This window comes from Aphanomyces invadans, assembly GCF_000520115.1.
Source record: "Aphanomyces invadans strain NJM9701 unplaced genomic scaffold supercont1.25, whole genome shotgun sequence".
NCBI lineage: Eukaryota > Oomycota > Saprolegniomycetes > Saprolegniales > Verrucalvaceae > Aphanomyces > Aphanomyces invadans.
The window spans coordinates 397-17,787 of record NW_008580170.1 but is presented as its reverse complement, the minus strand read 5'-3'; the positions used below and the strand labels follow the sequence as shown (position 1 = coordinate 17,787).

Sequence of the window (17,391 nt, the reverse complement as noted above, 5' to 3'; positions counted from 1 at the left end):
GTGATGTCCATATTTTCCATTCGTACACCATTATTCAACGAACGAAACCTCATGGCGTTCGAGAGTTGGTTGATTGCCCGGTTTGGTTCTTGCTCTGGCGGGCTCTCATCGTAAGCGGGAGTGTCGATGGCAAAAGATAGTGATGGAGCGAAGCATCATTCCCAATGTTCCACGACGCCACCACGTCGTCGTCGATGGGCTGGTTGTCAGTCGAGCTTCGTGGCGACGATCCGACCAGGGACACATCTGCCCCCCAGGTGGGGGTCGCAAGCTCGTACAGCAATCGTTCTCTTTGCTCCGGGGCAGGGGGACCCTTGACCACTTTGAACGACGCTGGGTTTCGCAGCGAACAAGGGTAACAGCAAGTTGCAATGACGGGAATTCCATTCCATCGAACTTGCCATTCTTTGATGCATCTGCGGCACAAGACCTACCAGCAATGCGCGGTTAGCTCACGTAATGACTTGGATCGCGCACCTCGCCGCACTTGACGCATTGTGTCTTTTTCCGCAACAGGCCAAATTGTTTGGTGCAGAGATGGCACCTCGACCGCAAATCGGACGGACAAAGCTGGTCCGGGCGCAGAAACGGCGTCGCGCTCAGCCGGTCCTCCCGCAAGAACCCGTCAATGTCCATGAGCTGGCGACACCAGGTCTTGATCGCTTGTGCAGCTGCCCAATCTGTGAGGATACCTCCAGGGTTCATGTCGGCCAGGTTAGTCATGACGATGTAGCCGGGGCGATCGGATTCGACAAAAACATGGCCCATGTCGAACTGGAGCGCGCGAATCGCATTGAGCGCGTCGCGCATGTCTGGCACGCACTGCAATTGAACAGACGTGAAAGCGCGCACCCACGCCCGTCGTCCATGGAGTCGGAGCTCCATGTTGGACTACACAAGGCATTCAGTTTTACAAAACGGAACACGATTGGGGGCACCTCGAGGATGCAGACGTCCCGACGCGCGATGAGGCCATCGACAGGTCCTTTCACGAGTCCCCACTTGATGTGGATGCTGTCGTTGGGACGGTCTGGCTGGCGTGGCATGACCGTGTACAGATGTACTGCGTCAACGTATGCGCGGCCGAAGCGGCGGACGTATTCCTTGGTGTCTGCAGTCGTTTCACATCGGTAGAGCCGCATGACTTCGTCCAGGGTCCCGATCACCTCCATGACGCCACAGAGAATGTCGCGTTCATGCGTCGATCGAAAGTTGTCGGCCTTGTACAGTCTCAAATCGCCTTCTCGTGATTTCAGCGACCACTTGACAGGTCCACCGACAAGCGTCGACTTCTTGATCTACATCGCGGTCGACTAGAATGTTACAAGAACGGGCCAAAAGTCGCAATCAAGCGGATGGCCGATGCAACCCACCACGTTGTCGACGCTTTGCTTGGCCATGGCCTTGTACAGGTCGATTTCGTGGGTCGACAGCGGCGGGCTCTGAAAGTGGCCCGGGTTTAACGGCAACGAGAACATCGTGGCAGGATGCAAAGTCAAGTGCGGTGGCGCCGTCCGAGCAGAACCAGCGTCGAATGTACCCAAGTCACTTGTTGTGGGTGTGGAGCCACCGTTCAAGTGACACGGATTTGGACGCTCGACGCGTGCAACAAGATGGTCGAACTGGCGGTGGATGCACCGTTGGATGGGGATGCCCGGTCACTTGACCGTTCACCTCTTGCGCTGGTCGCATGACTCTGCAGTTGCCATATCACATGCAGCTGAACGGATGCCATGGGGTGGGCATCGCCATGCGCTGGTACTCGATGGTGCCGTCGCTGCCACAACCACCCAAACGCCGTCACGGGGGGTTCCCGCCTGCGCGAAATGCAGGCGTTCAATGTCCGTGCTCGCAACAGCCCCAGGCACTGCCGTCAAGTCGGCTCTGCGGGAGACGGCGGCGTGTCGTTGCATCCATCGCGACGGAACGTACGTGGTAAACTAGATACCGATACTGTAGGATCCATGTCCACAGCGCCCGCGTGTTTGATCGAGGCGGGAAATCGTGTGGAGAAGGGGACGCCGACTGTGTCTGTGCGGGTGAAGCGGCCCAAGTGCGTTGCGAGCTGACGCGGCAACCTTCTTTGCGGTGGCGCCATGGAACCTCACGTGTTGTACAGTACATACACGACTGCACCGCGGATGATGGATGCAGGCGCCACACGTTTGACGTTGAACGGACTTTGCCCGTTCGAGAGATGGTCGCAACGTCCTCTGATGTAGTGCCAAACAGCTCCGAGTCGTTGCCCCACGCTGGCCTTTTTGAATAGGCTGCACGTCGTCATGCTGCTCTCTCGTGAGGCGGCAGCAACGTCCTCTGGCGCCACTGCCCATTCCCCATAGCCACCTGCTTTTATTGTGTGGTCATGTGCTGACTGGTACGACACGTGTATATACTCGATGGCTTGATTTGTAGCCGCAAGGAGAGCGAGAGCCGAGTGGTTCGTGCCGCGGAGGCTGCCAGCCTTTCGTGGTGGCATTTTATACATGCCGTCGCTACAGGATGATGCGTAGGGCATCGGCAAGGAATTCCAGGGGATGCACTGCCGGGTTGCCCTCGTCCCCACGCAAGCCAAGCGAGTAGAGAGATGCAAACGGCGTTGGGATCACGCAGGCGTCCAACAAGCAGACCGTCGATCATGTTGAGGCGACGTTCCATGCACGATGCCAGCCCCTCCATGTAGCGAGTCTCCGACGGCTCGCTGGATGGCATCGAGTTGTCGTCGTTGCGGCCGGCATCGCCGCACACAACGCAGCGAGCCAACGTGGCCCAACGCGCCGTCGACAAACGGCCGAGTTGTTGGGCATCTCCAACACCGGCAGCGCTTTCCTCGTCGGGTCGGATCAATGCCACGTTTGCCTGGCACGAATCCTGTGAACAAGCATTTGAATCGTGGTGTATACAGCCACACGCCGTGGTCGCAAGGGACGCCCTTCAACATGTCGACCAGAGTGACTCGTTGCATTCGCTTCAAGTTGACATCTTGACCACGTCGTCGCGGGCATCTGGTCGACGGCGTCGTGGCGCCTACTTCCCGGGTGTAACCATCGCGGTTGGGCATGGCACGCATCGAGTTTGCACTTCAACACACGTTGGGAACGGCTAGTACCTTTTCGCTCCAACACCACGTCAAACGCGTGGTCGGTTGGAGCCAGAGCTGTCGCACTGCCCCCTCGCAGCCCATGTCCCACCGACGCCACGGCGTGCGTTGGGGTGTGGCCTTTCGTAGCGCGTTGGGCGGCGCACGGCATCTGACGTGTGTGTGCCACGTGCAGGTTGCGCCACGTTCCGTCCACCACGACATTCGCATCCCAACCGCCCCAACTTCAACATTTCATTCCGCCGCCCGTTTACCTATCCATCCCTTGCATGGAATCCTCGGCCCATCACCCCGCGCGCCACGATTGCGGCCATTGTCCAACAGGCCCACTACGTCCTCGACGATGCCGGCACACGCCAACCACCAGCCGCTCTTTGACGCAGTTGCTGCCGACGCCGTTGACACTGTTACGCGTCTGCTTGCTGACGGCGACGGGAATGTCAACAGCACGATGCGAATAAACAAGGTGCGGATGACCCCAACGTCGGCCCTGTCGCGTTCACGAGCGTTCCGTTTCCAGGTCTTGTACACGCCACTGATGCTAGCCGCGGAGCTCGGGTACGTCCAAGTTGTTCGAGCGCTGTTGGGCCGACCGGACGTTCAAGTGAATCGACCAACTCACGCCGCCAACGCCAAGGTACACCCCGCCTCGGTCTCGCATGCTTAACATTCCTCGATTGCTTGAAGTCCCCGACGCCGCTCATTCTGGCGTCGATGAAAGGTCACGTTGCCGTCGTCCACGAGCTGCTTGCACACCCCGATGTGGACGTGAACGCCACGATGGAGGTAACGAACCACGAGAAAGATGCCACGTCGACGTGCTCTCCATGCCAAGTCATCGTGATGATAGAAACATGCAACGGCAGTTCAACTTGCCGCCGCGAATGGGTTTGCCGACGTTGTCGATGCGCTGTGGCCGACCGCCAATGTTTTCAGCCAGCGCCGAGTACGTCCGTCCCGATGCCGCGTTCATGGGATCTGTCCATTAGAGCCTCGACGCCGCGCTGGCCGGCCACAAGTTCGAAGTCGTCGCCCACATGGTGGAAAACGGCGTCGCATACGAGCCATCGTTTCAAGTACGATGCTGTACTGCCATCGTGCCGACCAACTCTGGTGAATCGTTAGGGTCATCTGCTCCTTGAGTTTGTCGCGCCGTTCTTGACGTTCCAAGGCTTGCTCTTGATGCTATCCAAGGACTTACCCGTCAAGGTCGCCGACAGCGGCATATTTGGGCACCACCTCGTCCCAAATCCCGACTATGCTTTCTCGTGGGCAGCGTTCCTCGATCCGTCCCTCGTCCGAGTGAGCGACGAGATCGCCAAAGAAGCCGTGGCAAGCGCGATCTTCGACGCGTTGTGTCCACCACTTTGCAACAACCATGGCGGCACGACGAAGCCATCGATATCGCGGGAGCAAGTCGTGCGAGCACTCCTGTCGTCCCACGACCAGCACCACCGCCCCGTGCTGGCGGTGGCAGATCCATCGCTCGTCGCATCGTTGATGGGCCAGTTGTACTTTGCCAAGCGGTACGAGATCATCGAGGCGCCGCCCGTCCACGTAAGCGCGACGTCGGTGGTCGTGGTTGCGATCGACCATGGCTTGGTCTCGCAAGTCTTTAACGAATATGCGTGCACCGACGACGGGCTGCTCAACGTGGACGGTTTTGTCGCGTGTAACTCGATTCTGGGCCAACTGGCGCCGCCACTTGGACACGCCACATCGTCGGGCGTTCATCAGGTAGAGCGGCGCACCAACTGCTTCGTCGATTCACACGTGCGCTAGTCGGACATCCTGGACTGGACCAAAGCATTTGATGTGTGGGACTCGGACGGCATCGGCGGGCTGTCGAGCCATGTCTTTCGCCAGTACTGCGACCAGACGTACGGCGCCCACCTCCGTGTCGCTCTCAAGCTGATGAAGCAGGCGGATGCGCTTCAAAGGGAGCTTGGATGCCGCCGGCATTTGGACAGCCAATTCGTCCTGCCCCTCCTGCCGTCCGTCGCGTTGGAGCAACACGAGCCCAGTCCCGACCACGGCGCCGCCGCCGACCCCACCCACATGTCGTTTCCACAGTCCTTGGCGGAATACCCATACGTCGTCGCCATGCCGGCCGGCGATCGGACCTTACTTGACATACTGGTCAACGAGCGTCCGAGTCGCAACACTATCCGAGGGATGCTCGAGGCGGTGGCGAAAAGCGTCGCGCACTTGCACGAGCACGGCATGGTCCATGGCGACCTCAAGCCGCGCAATGTCCTTCGTGTGCGCGACGAGCTCAAGCTGATTGACTTCAATGCCGCGACGTGGAATGGCGAGTTGTTTTCCGGGACCACGTTCAGCTCCGGGACACTCGCACCAGGTTGGGTCGTGCGCTCGAGCTGCGTTGCGTTCACGGTTGCGTCGTAGAAATGCTGGTCAAGCTGAACACGATCGAGTTGATGCGTCGCCATGAAGCGTATTGCTGCCATGGCAAGTCCCGCGCGAGCGACGATTCGTATCGAGATGTGGACGCGGCATGGCATAAACTCAAGCCTCGACGAGGGTACGTTGTGCGCACCGCCCTCGCCGGCGAAGACGTTGTTGGCGAGACCAGTCCCGTTGCGGCGCCGTACTCGTTGCGCGCCGTGGCTCCCGCCATGGACGTATGGGCATTTGGGTGCATGATGTACCAAGTCGTCACCGGTGCCGAGTTGGTTCCTACTGACTTGCACGACGACGTCATCGACGACTACATTCATATCGCCGCGACATGGACGGACGTGTCGCTGCGGGCCAAGCTCAGCGCGGCGCTTGGGCCCAACGACGCATTGGCCATGGACTTGCTCACGCAACTCTTGCGGGTCGACCCCGCTCACCGAGTGACGATGGAAGCGGCGCTCCAGCACCCGTATTTCACAGGCAAGGGCGACACGTTTGCCGGCCGACTCGACGAAGCCGTGGATGCGGCTGCCGCACGGCACGCTCCAAGCTTCGACCCGCGCTTGTCGCCAGCGCCGGTCACCCCGAACACGACGTGTTACGCGTCCACTCAAGCCCTCGGCAACCGCCTCAACATTCTGTCGCCATCCACCAGTGTCTCGATCTGCGGTGAAGTGCACACCATGTCGGTTCCACCGACGACGGTGCATGCCGTTGCCGCCTCCAACGAGTCTTGTGCGCATGAGCTGCCTTCTTCCATGGGGACGGGATGCGTCGGTCTACCGACCTTTGTGTTGCTGCCCGACAGCCACTGGGACACACCACTTGACGACGTCGTCCTGGCGAGATTGGCATCGTTCGTCGTGAGCTTTCGATCAACTTGTCGTGCGGTTCGACTCGCTTTGGACCAAAGCGACTCGATCCAAGCCCACCTTGCTGCATTAACCCGCAACGACCCGTTGTATTTGTACCTGATGGACGGCGTGACAGGTCAAGTCGTTCCTGGCCACACATTGACGACAGTGGTCGGCTGTGCACCAAGCCAACTCCACCCGATGCACGGCACCACCGCGAATGGAGGGTATCCCCTTCCAGTCGTCCCGACAGACGTGGAGTTTTTGGCGCTGAGCTTGCCATTTGCCGAACAAGGACTGGCCTGCTTTGTGCGCCACTACTTGCCCGACGTCGCCACACTGCCACCCACGACAACCTCCCTCTCCCACGAGCCGTTCCTTCATGCTCTGAGTTGCAAGAGAGGCACTGCCAAGTCCGTCACGTTCGGCGCGATCCATCGAGCGCTGCGACTGAAGGGGTCGCACATAACGCCGTGGCACGTCCGCCAAGCCATGGCCAAGCAAGTCGAGCGCTGGATAAATCGACGACTCCCCGACCTCTCGATGGCCGGCTTGTCACGAACCGCGACAGAGGACGGCGACGTGGTGTGGACGATTCCTGCCCATGACCAAGACGAGACAGCGGACAGCACCGACGCGTGCTCGTTGTATGGCGTGCTGCTTCAAAACCTCCTCCGTCCGCGCTCGGAAGACTGGTCGGACGTCGACAGCTGCCAAAGCAACCGAGCTACAAGCGTGTCGCGGGCTCCACAAGTCCCAGCTGCCGCTGGCAGTGGCTGCAGTCCCGACCAGTGCGTGGTCATGTAGAAACGCAAGTGTTTTTCCTCGTACCAGTGCGACTTGCAACGTGAAGGAATAACGAATGTACAACGATGGACGGAGGTCCAGGACGCTCGGGACATCCCTCGAGGTATTCGTCGCCCATTTCGAGTGGTCACCGAGGGTTTCACGTGGGACGATGTGGACTTGCCATGGATCGACGGTCTCTAGCAACCACACATCCATTCGTGTGGCTGCCAGCAGCAAAGTGGGTGGCTCTCGTTTGTTGGTGTGTGTCTATCGAGCATCCGACGGCGCATATTCTCCTGGCCACCCGTTCGATCGAGACAACCAAGAAGAGACTTGATCCCAGCCATCCATTATTCATCTCGATTTTATCCAAAACGCGCACCCAAGTACTCGCAATCACGGTCCAATAGCTTCAACCGTGCTTCTGGGCCATATTCATCGACGAGCCCCTCGCGGTTCATGCGTGCAAGTTCCGCTTGGCTCGAGTCCGTGCAATGTCTCCAGGTACGCTGTCCAGCACCCAGTCGTCAAAGTCGTCTTCGTCGGTGACGTCGGCATGGGGGCCGCCGGAAAAATACACGTGGTCCACCACTTGGTCCATCGTCAGGCGACGAGATGGCTCGACGACGAGCAACTGCAGCAACAACTGCTGCGCCGCAGGGTCGTGCACTGCTTCGACCACACGTTGGCGAAGCTTTTCGTCTGTCCATGTCGCTGCGGTCGCCACATACGTCGGCAAGATGTCGTGGCTGCGACTCGACGGGACGAGGGAGGTGCCCGTGATGAGGTCAAACATCATGCATCCAAACGCCCATGCGTCGAGCGCAGTCGACGCGCGCACCGTTGTATACGGAAGCGCATGACCTGACGCGGATCGGCAGAAAGCACGTACGACGAAATTGGATCGCGGACGGAGGGCGTTCCTGTCGGGGATCGAGCTGGACTGGTCGCGCCAGTACGCGGCATACTGCGCCAGTTCCGCGTCGTTGCGGAGCTGGTAAAACATTTCTACACAAAACAACGTCGTTAGGCGCACGTTCGTGCGGACCATCCGTGCTCCCCGAACGAGCGACGGAATAATCGATGGACGAGATGGCATACCAGGAGGCAAGCATGCCGACGACCACTTGGCACCGACGTGATCGACGCCGATTTGAGCAGTGGCAGTGAAATCGATCAGCTTGAGCTGCCCTTGCATGGACAACACGTGCTTTGTGGACAGATTGCCATGAACAAAGCCATGGTTGTGGAGGTGGTCGAGCGAAGCAGCGACTTGGTGGAGCACCGAACGGGCGTCGCGGCCTTGCGGTCGTTCATGGTGCGCCATGTCGGCCAAGCTACGTCCTCCCGCCGGCATCACGATGACGTGGGGAAACTCGGCCAAGTCGATGTCGTAGCCCGTCAGTCGCAATGACTGGAGGACACTCAGGTCGGCTTGAATCGGGAGGAGCCCAACGATGCGGTGGCTGCACAACCCGTGGCGCAGTTGGCGCTCGCGGGTGTAGTCGTCCACGTGGCGCATGAACTTCATCGCGACTTTCAAGTGAGGGCCGTAGGTGGCTTCACAGAATCGTCGGAAATCGTCCACGTCAATGCACTCGTTGTCGGGGGTGAGCGCATCAAACGCTTGGATCCAGCTTTCCTCGCGCATCTAGTCGCGGCATGAGTCAACGCAATCGTCGCCCTGTTCGGCTCGTACCTTGGCGTCATCGACGTCGTCCCCGGCACCCGCCACGAACGAGCCTGGCGCGAGCTTGCACAGGACGTGATTGCAGTCGACGAACGCGTCCACGTTGAGCACGCCGTCATCGTCGGCGTATTCGTCAAACACTTGGGCGTACATGCCATGGTCCACGGCCTGTACAATCACCGACGCAGCGCCTATATGGATGGGAGGGCCGTCCGCGATCTCGTATCGACCAGCCAAGTACGTTTGGCTCTTCATAAACGTGACGAGCGATGCGTCCGCGAGCGCGACGACCGGACGATTGTGTTGGTCGGTGCTCGCCAACAGCGCTTGCATGACGTGGGCTCTCGAAATGGCCGTGGCATCGGCCAAGATCGAATCGACCAGGGCGTCGACGACAGTCTCCTTGGCGATCGAGTCGTTCAACGTCACCGCCGACGGATCGACAAACGTCGCCCAGGAAAAGTTGTGGTCAGGGTTCGCTGAAACGTGTTCGGGTCGGTCGCTGCGGTCGATCTTGATCGGCAGGTCCTTCTCCAGCAGGTACACGAGGCCCTTGACGTCCATGAAGGGAGCCACAAACTCGAGGAGAAGCGCGTCCTGCATGGTCTGTGAGCGACACCGCGAGGACGACGACATCGAACCTGATACATTATGTTCACGTCAAGCCCGCGGTCTTGAATCAAAGCCGCAACAGTCTCAAACTTTTGGCTCTCCAACGCAGCGTGGAGGCACTAAGCATACGCGTGAGCTCGACAACACTGCGATTCGAGAACGTACTCTCTGTTTGATTTTGTCGTCAGCGTATGGCCACAGCGCGTCGACAACGTCTGTGTGTCCTCGCATCATGGCGGCCTGAAGGGGCGTCACATTCCGCTACCATCGTCGACGGTGTGAGCCTGAACTAGCGCGTGGAATGTATACCTCGACCGTTATGTTTGTGTCGATCTTGGATCCGAGCTTCAAGAGCTCCTTCACGACGGGAAGATGGCCGGCCATGGCCGCCAGGTACAGCGGTGTGAGTCCTTTCTATGCCAAACGACCGTCAGTGCGTCCGAATCGTCGACGACAGCGCGTACTACCTTGGCCTGGGGCAGTTGGACCGGATTCACGTCGATGTCGTTGCGCTCCAAGAGGAGTCTCACGATGTCGTCGTGGCCTTTTTCCGCAGCGAGCATCAGCGGCGTGTACAGCACCTACAAAACACGGCGCATTCACGATCTGGGCTCGCGAACGATGGATCGATGGACGAACCTTATTGATCATCTTGGTGGCATTCACGTTGGTGCCGAGGTCGAGCAGCTTGGACGCGGCGTGGATCTGGCCCTTGGAGATGGCGGTGAAGAGGTCGCTGTGGACGGTAGCGGCCATGGCGCGATCGAGGGGCGGCCGAGCGATTGGAATTGTGGTCGTTGTGGCATGTCCCGCCGCAACAACACTCACGACGCCGTGACCAACATTGCACCTTGCCGTAATAACATGTCAAATCCCATGACACCCTCTTTTTATCCAGTATACTTGACTTTTGTATGCGGTGCATATATATATCGACCTTATACAATAGCCAAGTATACGTCAAAAAAATATATTCACGGCAAACTCGCAACTCCAATCGACCTTGACGATGGAGGGAAGGACGCAAGAGGGTGGGGACGCAGTTGTTTTGCCTGCACATCGCTCTCGACGCGGCGATCGTTCCGTTGGAGAGAGAAGTGGCAACGCGAGCGATGTTGTGGAGGAACGCGTCGCGACAACGGTACAGCCGCCGTAAGATTTCACGAGGGTTGGAGCACGCCGTGAAATAATCGGTACAGTACGGGGGCAAGCGCGGCCGGCACGTCCAACAATTCCATGGGTGGCGCGACCATCACTGGGAACGGAGCGTGGGGGCGCGAGAGTGTGCCATGGGGACGCCCCCCCCCACAGCGTGTGGTTGCGTGTGGGGGCGCAACAACCGCGACACGGGCGAGAACCCCCGCGACAACGATATTTCGAATCCCCCTCGAGACAGATCCTTCTCGTCGGTCGAGAAAGGACCAGATACGGGAAAGGCCAAGAGATATGCTCCAGTACCGTAGGGGCAGAGCCGTGGCGGCGCCATGAGTCGGGTGGCAGTCGGTGGGCTTGCGGTCGACGATGCCAAGAGGCTCGGCGCCCACGATGATGCGCGAAGAGGCTGCCGAGTGGACGCCGCCAGCACGTCGGCCGACACGACCCCGTTCCAGGCAGGGTCGGTCTGTCATGGAATCAATTTCGTCATCTGGACAGAAAAGCCAGGCGCAAGCTACTGGTTGTAGAGAGTAGTGCGCCACGGACCTTCGGTCGCGCTGGACCGTCCTTCTGCCCGTGCACGACGGGAGCCGTGTAGATGGACGGATCCCGTGGGCTCCCGCAGAGAGTAGCACCGACGGGCTGGCCTGCGTTCGATAGATTTGGAGATCTTTTGCAACGACACAGCCTATGCCCCCGGGCCAACCAAAACAATACCACAAGCAACCCGCGTATTCAACCAGGCCGTCCGAGGGGGGGCTTCGCCCGTAGGGCTGCGCGTGCGCCGAGAGTGTCGATCGAGCCCGTCGCTTCAATCTGCCTTGGACACATCCCGACACGGCAGCCTCGTTCAGTGGAGCGAGGTGCTCGTTTGACGGGGGCGGCCCTCCCCCGTTCTCCCCCCATCGGACCCTCGTCACTCCATGCATGGCACATGCAAGCAACCGCCAACGAACTGCACCTCTCACTCGAGATCCACCCCCTTGAACAAGGCCATATAGAAACGTCCCGCAGGGCCACACACATCACCGCCGATAGACACCGATGGCCCGACGGGACGGCACCCCCTCCCCGCGCGCAGACGACCGCTGCGCCGCCCGATCGACGAGCCCCCGGTCATGGAGCCCACCGAACCGCTCGATTTTTTCATGTACCGTACGCACTACAGTAGGAAGTTCATGAAAAATGGATGAAAACTTTCACTTTTGAACGATCCCGATGGCGCGTCCACCGGCCAAGGCGGCGACGGCCGAGGACAAGCTGTTTGACGCGGTGGCGAACAAGGATGAGGATGCAGTTCGGGACATTCTTGCGGACGGCGCTGTGAACGTGAACGCGATGAGAGAAGTCGCCAAGGTGAGCACGTCGTTGCTTGTCGCGAGCGCCGCCGCCTCACACGAACCCTGCAGATTCAAACGACGCCGCTGCACCTTGCCGTGCTGCAAAACTACAAGCCAGTGATTTCGTTGCTCCTGGCAGTGGCCTCCATCGACGTGAACCTTCCCAACCGCATCCACAAGGTAATTAAACCCACTCGGCCGTCGGCGATTCACTCTGTGCACCGACGCAGAAATCCACGACGCCGTTGATCCGAGCAATCCAAAAGGGATACTGTGACATTGCCCACCTCCTCCTCGCCCTGCCGCGCGGCACGATCAATTGCGACGCCACCACCGACGTACGTCCTTGTCCGACTGTGGCCGGGTCACGAACGTCGTGCGTAGAAAGGCGTGTCGGCGGCAACGGAAGTCGCATCCTACGGCCGCGCCGCCATCGTGCCAGCGCTCTGGGAGCACCTCGACGACACGTCCAAGGAAAAAGTAGGGCGATCTCATGTCGACCCGTTTGACCTGATCGTCGTCGTCCCAGTGCATGTCGGAAGCGCTGAAGTCGCGTCAATTCGAAGTCGTTGCCGCCATCATCGAGCTCGGCCACGACTTTGACGTGCTGCACAACGTACACGTCTCTGCGAAAACATCGAAGCGTCATGCTGGTATATGTGCATAGGACTCGCTGCTTCTCGAGTCGGTGGCCAAGCACATGACGATTCCTGGCCTTGTCCGCATGCTCAAGCGCGACCTTCCCTTTGCGATCGTCGGCGACGGCGCGAACCCGGACATGGACTTTGACTCGCATGTGTACAACCTGTCGTGGAACGTGTTTGTCCAGCCGGGACTGGGCCTGATGGAGCACATTCGCAAGGAAGCCGTGATCAAGGCGCTGCTCGACGACTTGGAAAACCTTGGCCGCGACCGCGTCCTGGAAGCGCTGGTGTATGCCAAGGACGAGCACGATCGGACTGCCCTCGACACGACGGAAATCACCGTCAAGGAGTTCTTGGAGAAGCAATTTTTCTTCATGGAGCGGTACGAAATCTTGCCCGGCCCGGCTGCCCACGTTAGTGACACGGCCGTCGTCGTGCTCGCCAACGACCACGGCATTTGCTCCGAAGTGTTTCACGCGCATGTCGATGACAAGATGTGCGTCGACCTCGCCGCGTTCCGCAAGTGCAACGTCGAGTTAAGTCAAGTATGTCCAAGCGCCGAGCGCCGCCACCACCGATCCCCGATCCAGCGCAAGCAGCACGAGGTAACGCAATGTCCACGTGCTCGCCACGATGACAACACGTTGAGTCGCGCTAAGTCGCGGTCGATCCTGCCGTTGTAGGCATTGCATGATGCGAGCGCGGTCGACAAATGGGACGCGTCGTTCGCGGCGTTCTCCAAGGAGATTCCAGGGCTCGTCACCGAGGCCGAGTTCAAGCGGTTTTGCGACATGCAGTACGGCCGCAAGCTCAAGGTCGCGCTCAAGTTGATGCGGCGCGAAGAGGATTACACGAAGGAGCTCGAGATGCGCCGCACGATCACGCGTCAGGAGCCGTCCAAGTACTTTTTGAACGCGCTGCCGTCGCCAGCGCAGACCGAGTTTGAAGCGGCGGTCGGCAGCCTGACCGTCAATGACAACATGAGGTTGGGAGCGTTCAAGCACGTGCTGGTGCTGCCAGCAGGCGACCGCAGCCTTGCCGACATCCATCTGAAGGAGCGCCCGAGCCCCAACCACGTCCGATTTCTTCTCGAAGAAATCATCCGAGCGCTCCAGCAGCTCCACATTTGGAACATCGTGCACTGCGACCTCAAGATGCTCAACGTGCTGCGCGTGCTCTACCAAGTGAAACTCATTGATTTTGACGCGGCCACGACGGTCGGGCATCGCGTCGGGTCCAAGGTCTCGTCCGGGGTCATGCCGCCAGGTACCGTGAATCGCAACCACCGACGGACGTCATCGTGTGCGTGTGTAGAAATGTTTTACAAGCTCGAGAACGACGCCGAGCGCGATCTGTACAATCTGTACTGGGAGCACGACTCGCGGCTCCACAACAAGCTCAAGCCGCGATCGAACATTGTGATGCGGTGCTCGCGCGCCGACACGGATCGCTCTCCGCCGTACGATTTCGTCGAGGCATCGCCTCAAATCGACATCTGGTCGCTCGGCGTCATCATGTTCCAGCTCTGGTCTGGAGAAGAGCTCGTCCCGACCGACGTCAACCAGGACGTTGTGGCAGGGCAAATCGAGACCGCCATGGCATGGACAGAGGGCGACTTGCACCGTCACATTGAGCAGCACATCGCAAACGAAGACCAGCGCAGCTTGCTCTCGCACGTCCTTGTCGTCGATCCGTCCGAGCGGTGGTCGCTCGAACGCATCTTGAACCATCCGTATTTCAGGGTGTAAGGGCGTAAAACAACACGCTGCAGTGGACATGGATGCCTGTCTCGGGTGTAGTAAACGGGTGGTTGCGAGAGCAAAGGACGCACTCGATGCCGGCGATCCTCGTGCCCCGAGCAACGCGACGACTCCTTTGAGCGAGGGCGTGCATGCCACCGCCGGCCAAGAGACTGGCGGACTACACGGCATCGACGTCGTGCGTCGTCGAGATAAATTGCTTTGGACTCGACCGAACATGGACACCACGTGCGGCGCACCCCTGCCATCCACAAGCGTGCGCAGCCTCTGGTGTTGGCGGCCCAGCGCACAGCACGACGCGAGGGTTTGTTACAGGACAAGGCACTCGTGGGTTGGAAGGATGCATTATTCAAGTAGATGGCTACACGTCCGGTGTTGTTACGTCGAGCATCATGTCCAACAGCGCCATGCCTCCCACAGAACCTTTGCCGTCATGCGCATGGAATGGCGCGGAGCCGCGGAGCTGCTGCGCTTGGGCGTGCGATGTCCAACGCACGAGTCCGTCGGCGACAAGCACGCGCTCGAGGCCAGCAAAAGATGCAGTCGGGTCCTTCTCGAACAGCCATAGTTTGAGCCGTCGCAAAGCTGCACCACGCAGACACAAGCCTTGCCATAACGTGGCCATCATGTCGTCAATTTGGCCCAACGCATCGATGTCGTCGTATGCATCGAACCACGCGGCATTGCTTTGGCCGGTCGCTCGCTGGGCCCGCGCGACGGCCTGGAGGCCGTCTAGCAGCAATGGCACCACCGCCGCCAAGAACGACGTGTCCTGGGGATGGATCTCAACGGGGTAGATGTGGTTCGGGTCGTGCAGAACGATGGACCCTTGAACCTCGTCCACCAAGTACAAATACAGGGGCTGGCCGTTGGTCAGTGACGTCATGACTTGTGCAAGTGCATCGCCCCGAAGCGTAGCTTGAGCGATCGATTTGACGCTTGCGAGAAGCGCCCGTAAGTGCTGCGCGATGGCGGCCTCGATGTGCGACGATGACGCAGCGGACGTGAGTCGCATGGGAAACACAACGAACGACGTTGGGACGGTCGCTTCGGACGCATCAAACACGCCACGGACCACCGATTGCTTCAACGTCGTCAGCTGCGTGCGCGCCGTCTGGATGAGGTGGTCGGTCGTTTGCGCCGATTCCAGCAACAGATTCAACCGCGCCTCGACGTCGCGATGCGACGCTTGGATGTCTTGAAACGCGTGGACGACCGCCGTGGAGGCGTGGCCAGGCTCGCCCGTCAGGAATGGATGGTCCAGGACAGCCGCCGCCGACACGCGCGACGCCGGGTCGACCACGAGCAAGTGCTTGAGCAAGTCCTGCGCGTGTTGGTTGGCCACTTGCGACTCGATGCGTCGACACAGCTTGGCATCTGACCACGTTGCCGCGATGTGGATCGAGTCGGCGGTCACGTCCTGATTCACATCCGTCGGCACGAGCTCTTCTCCCGACACCATTTGGAACAACATGCACCCGAGTGCCCACATGTCGATGGCCGGCGTCGCCGCCACCAGCTCGTACGGCAACTTGGACGCGTCCGCGTCCTGGCGATACGATCGAACGACAAAGTGGCCCTTGGGCTTGACTTTGGCCCACAGCCCTGCGTTGTCGTTGAAATGCTGTTCAAACGAGGCGTGGGCCGCTGCATCCGGCAGGCGATAAAACATTTCTACGCCATCCAACACGCACATGTCAGTCGCGACCGGACTGAGTTCGTACCGGGGGGAGCAATGCCCGAGCTGAATTTGGCGCCGATCGGGTCGTTGACGTGGGTCGCGGCATCGAGATCTATGAGCTTGAAGCGGTTGTCCACGCGAACCACGTTGAGCTTTTTGAAATCTCCGTGGACCAGGCCATGGTCGGCATGCAAATGGTGCAGCGCGGTCGCGACCTCCTTGACGACCGCAATGACCACGTCGATCGATGGCCGTTCCTTCAAGAACACGTCTTCCAGGCTCCGATCGGCAGCAGGCAGCACAATCATGTGTCGAAACAACGCCATCGTGACGTTCGACATGGACGACAGTTGGAGCTGCGCAATGTGGTCGGCGCAGTCGGCAGGGACATGCGACGGTAACAGGCCGAGCACGTATTTGGAATCGAGGCCGCGGCGAGTCCAGACTTCACGAGCCCAATCGCTTTCGTGTTTCATAAACTTGAGCGCCACTCGGAGCTTGTTGCCGAACGTCTGGTCGCAGTACCGCTGGTACTCGTCCTTGGTCAAGACGTCGTCGCTGTCGACATCCCAGATTTCAAATTCAGATTCCCATCGCTCGCAAGCTTGCGTTCCCTACAAGTCCATGGCGTCAGTTGCAGCATTCCACCGCACAGCGCGGCCATGCATAAAAGTGGGGGGGAGCGCGAGTACACTCGTTGAAACGTGACGCAATTTCAGAGCGATGGAGCACACAGTCGACGGAGCATGTGCCAGGGCCAAGGACACGCACGCGCGCGAAGAACGATCCAAACACCAACAAGCCGTGCAAGCGAACGACCATTCACACGTACAGGTTGGTGTGTCGACCGCGGCCCCGTTTGGAGCCGCCCCAACGTCATGTTGCACTCGACAAACCCATTCAAGTCCAACAGCCCTTCGTCGTCTGCAAACTCGTCGAACACTTGGCTGCAAATGCCGTGATCGTATGCGAGCACGACCACGGCCGTCGCACTGACGTGGACGGGGGGCCCATCCAAGAGCTCGTACCGACCGAGGAAGTACAATTCGCCCGTCATGTAGTCTCGGATGTCGGTGTCGGCAGCGTTGATCGCGGGTCGGTCGTGGCGATCTCGTGCCGTCATGAGCCGCCGAACCAAGTCCGATCGAGGGACTTGCTTGAACGTTGGGTGGTCGAGGATCGCCCGGACCACGGTGGGCTTGGCCACGTCGTCTGGAAGCGTCATGTCCGGGGCAAGAAATTCCATCCACGAAAACGAATGGTCAGGAACGTCCACAAGCTGCGATGGCGCCGTGGGATGCACGCCCACGGGTAGGTCCCGAATCAGCAGGGCCACCAAGCACTCGAC

General features: G+C 59.6%; 5 protein-coding genes across 6 annotated transcripts; 2 read left to right on the top strand and 3 right to left on the bottom strand.

The window, feature by feature from the left end:
• H310_10184 (hypothetical protein) lies at window positions 1-1,565 on the bottom strand. Its single transcript, XM_008876466.1, has 4 exons — window positions 1,374-1,565; window positions 939-1,298; window positions 478-891; window positions 1-430 (listed from the first exon to the last, which is right to left on the bottom strand). The coding sequence occupies exons 1-4, from the start codon at window positions 1,476-1,478 to the stop codon at window positions 50-52; spliced, it is 1,260 nt and encodes a 419-aa protein (XP_008874688.1). The 5' UTR covers window positions 1,479-1,565; the 3' UTR covers window positions 1-49.
• A 1,878-nt stretch (window positions 1,566-3,443) lies between these two features.
• H310_10183 (serine/threonine protein kinase) lies at window positions 3,444-7,308 on the top strand (the record flags this gene model as incomplete). The annotated part of the gene is made up of 8 exons (XM_008876465.1): window positions 3,444-3,566; window positions 3,621-3,737; window positions 3,788-3,886; window positions 3,951-4,046; window positions 4,090-4,176; window positions 4,226-4,837; window positions 4,883-5,459; window positions 5,507-7,308. 8 exons carry the CDS (start codon window positions 3,444-3,446, stop codon window positions 7,177-7,179), a joined length of 3,384 nt encoding a protein of 1,127 aa, XP_008874687.1. The 3' UTR covers window positions 7,180-7,308.
• A 310-nt stretch (window positions 7,309-7,618) lies between these two features.
• On the bottom strand, window positions 7,619-10,219 carry H310_10182 (serine/threonine protein kinase; the record flags this gene model as incomplete). Its single annotated transcript, XM_008876464.1, has 8 exons — window positions 7,619-8,169; window positions 8,263-8,812; window positions 8,861-9,448; window positions 9,493-9,582; window positions 9,629-9,724; window positions 9,773-9,877; window positions 9,931-10,044; window positions 10,103-10,219. 8 exons carry the CDS (start codon window positions 10,217-10,219, stop codon window positions 7,619-7,621), a joined length of 2,211 nt encoding a protein of 736 aa, XP_008874686.1.
• A 1,612-nt stretch (window positions 10,220-11,831) lies between these two features.
• Window positions 11,832-14,383, top strand: H310_10181 (serine/threonine protein kinase). The gene is made up of 8 exons (XM_008876463.1): window positions 11,832-11,974; window positions 12,028-12,138; window positions 12,189-12,296; window positions 12,343-12,438; window positions 12,488-12,574; window positions 12,626-13,207; window positions 13,286-13,868; window positions 13,917-14,383. The coding sequence occupies exons 1-8, from the start codon at window positions 11,837-11,839 to the stop codon at window positions 14,348-14,350; spliced, it is 2,139 nt and encodes a 712-aa protein (XP_008874685.1). The 5' UTR covers window positions 11,832-11,836; the 3' UTR covers window positions 14,351-14,383.
• A 307-nt stretch (window positions 14,384-14,690) lies between these two features.
• Window positions 14,691-16,897, bottom strand: H310_10180. 2 transcript variants are annotated; one of them, XM_008876461.1, is made up of 2 exons: window positions 16,087-16,897; window positions 14,691-16,036 (listed from the first exon to the last, which is right to left on the bottom strand). In XM_008876461.1, the coding sequence occupies exons 1-2, from the start codon at window positions 16,517-16,519 to the stop codon at window positions 14,724-14,726; spliced, it is 1,746 nt and encodes a 581-aa protein (XP_008874683.1). In that variant the 5' UTR covers window positions 16,520-16,897; the 3' UTR covers window positions 14,691-14,723. The 2 variants fall into 2 exon arrangements, with proteins under 2 accessions (XP_008874683.1, XP_008874684.1); XM_008876462.1 differs by having other exon boundaries at window positions 14,691-16,897.
• Between the last annotated feature and the right edge of the window lie 494 nt (window positions 16,898-17,391).

Bases quoted from the DNA above. Each gene is read 5' to 3' on its own strand.
- H310_10184 (XM_008876466.1), bottom strand. From the start codon at position 1,478: ATGTTCTCGTTGCCGTTAAACCCGGGCCACTTTCAGAGCCCGCCGCTG. The intron at 892-938 runs GTGCCCCCAATC...TGCCTTGTGTAG, and splicing joins GGGACGTCTGCATCCTCGAG to TCCAACATGGAGCTCCGACT. The intron at 431-477 runs GTGCGCGATCCA...CATTGCTGGTAG, and splicing joins AATGCGTCAAGTGCGGCGAG to GTCTTGTGCCGCAGATGCAT.
- H310_10181 (XM_008876463.1), top strand. From the start codon at position 11,837: ATGGCGCGTCCACCGGCCAAGGCGGCGACGGCCGAGGACAAGCTGTTT. The intron at 11,975-12,027 runs GTGAGCACGTCG...CGAACCCTGCAG, and splicing joins CGATGAGAGAAGTCGCCAAG to ATTCAAACGACGCCGCTGCA. The intron at 12,297-12,342 runs GTACGTCCTTGT...CGTCGTGCGTAG, and splicing joins ATTGCGACGCCACCACCGAC to AAAGGCGTGTCGGCGGCAAC.
- H310_10180 (XM_008876461.1), bottom strand. From the start codon at position 16,519: ATGAAACACGAAAGCGATTGGGCTCGTGAAGTCTGGACTCGCCGCGGC. The intron at 16,037-16,086 runs GTACGAACTCAG...TGGATGGCGTAG, and splicing joins CTCGGGCATTGCTCCCCCCG to AAATGTTTTATCGCCTGCCG.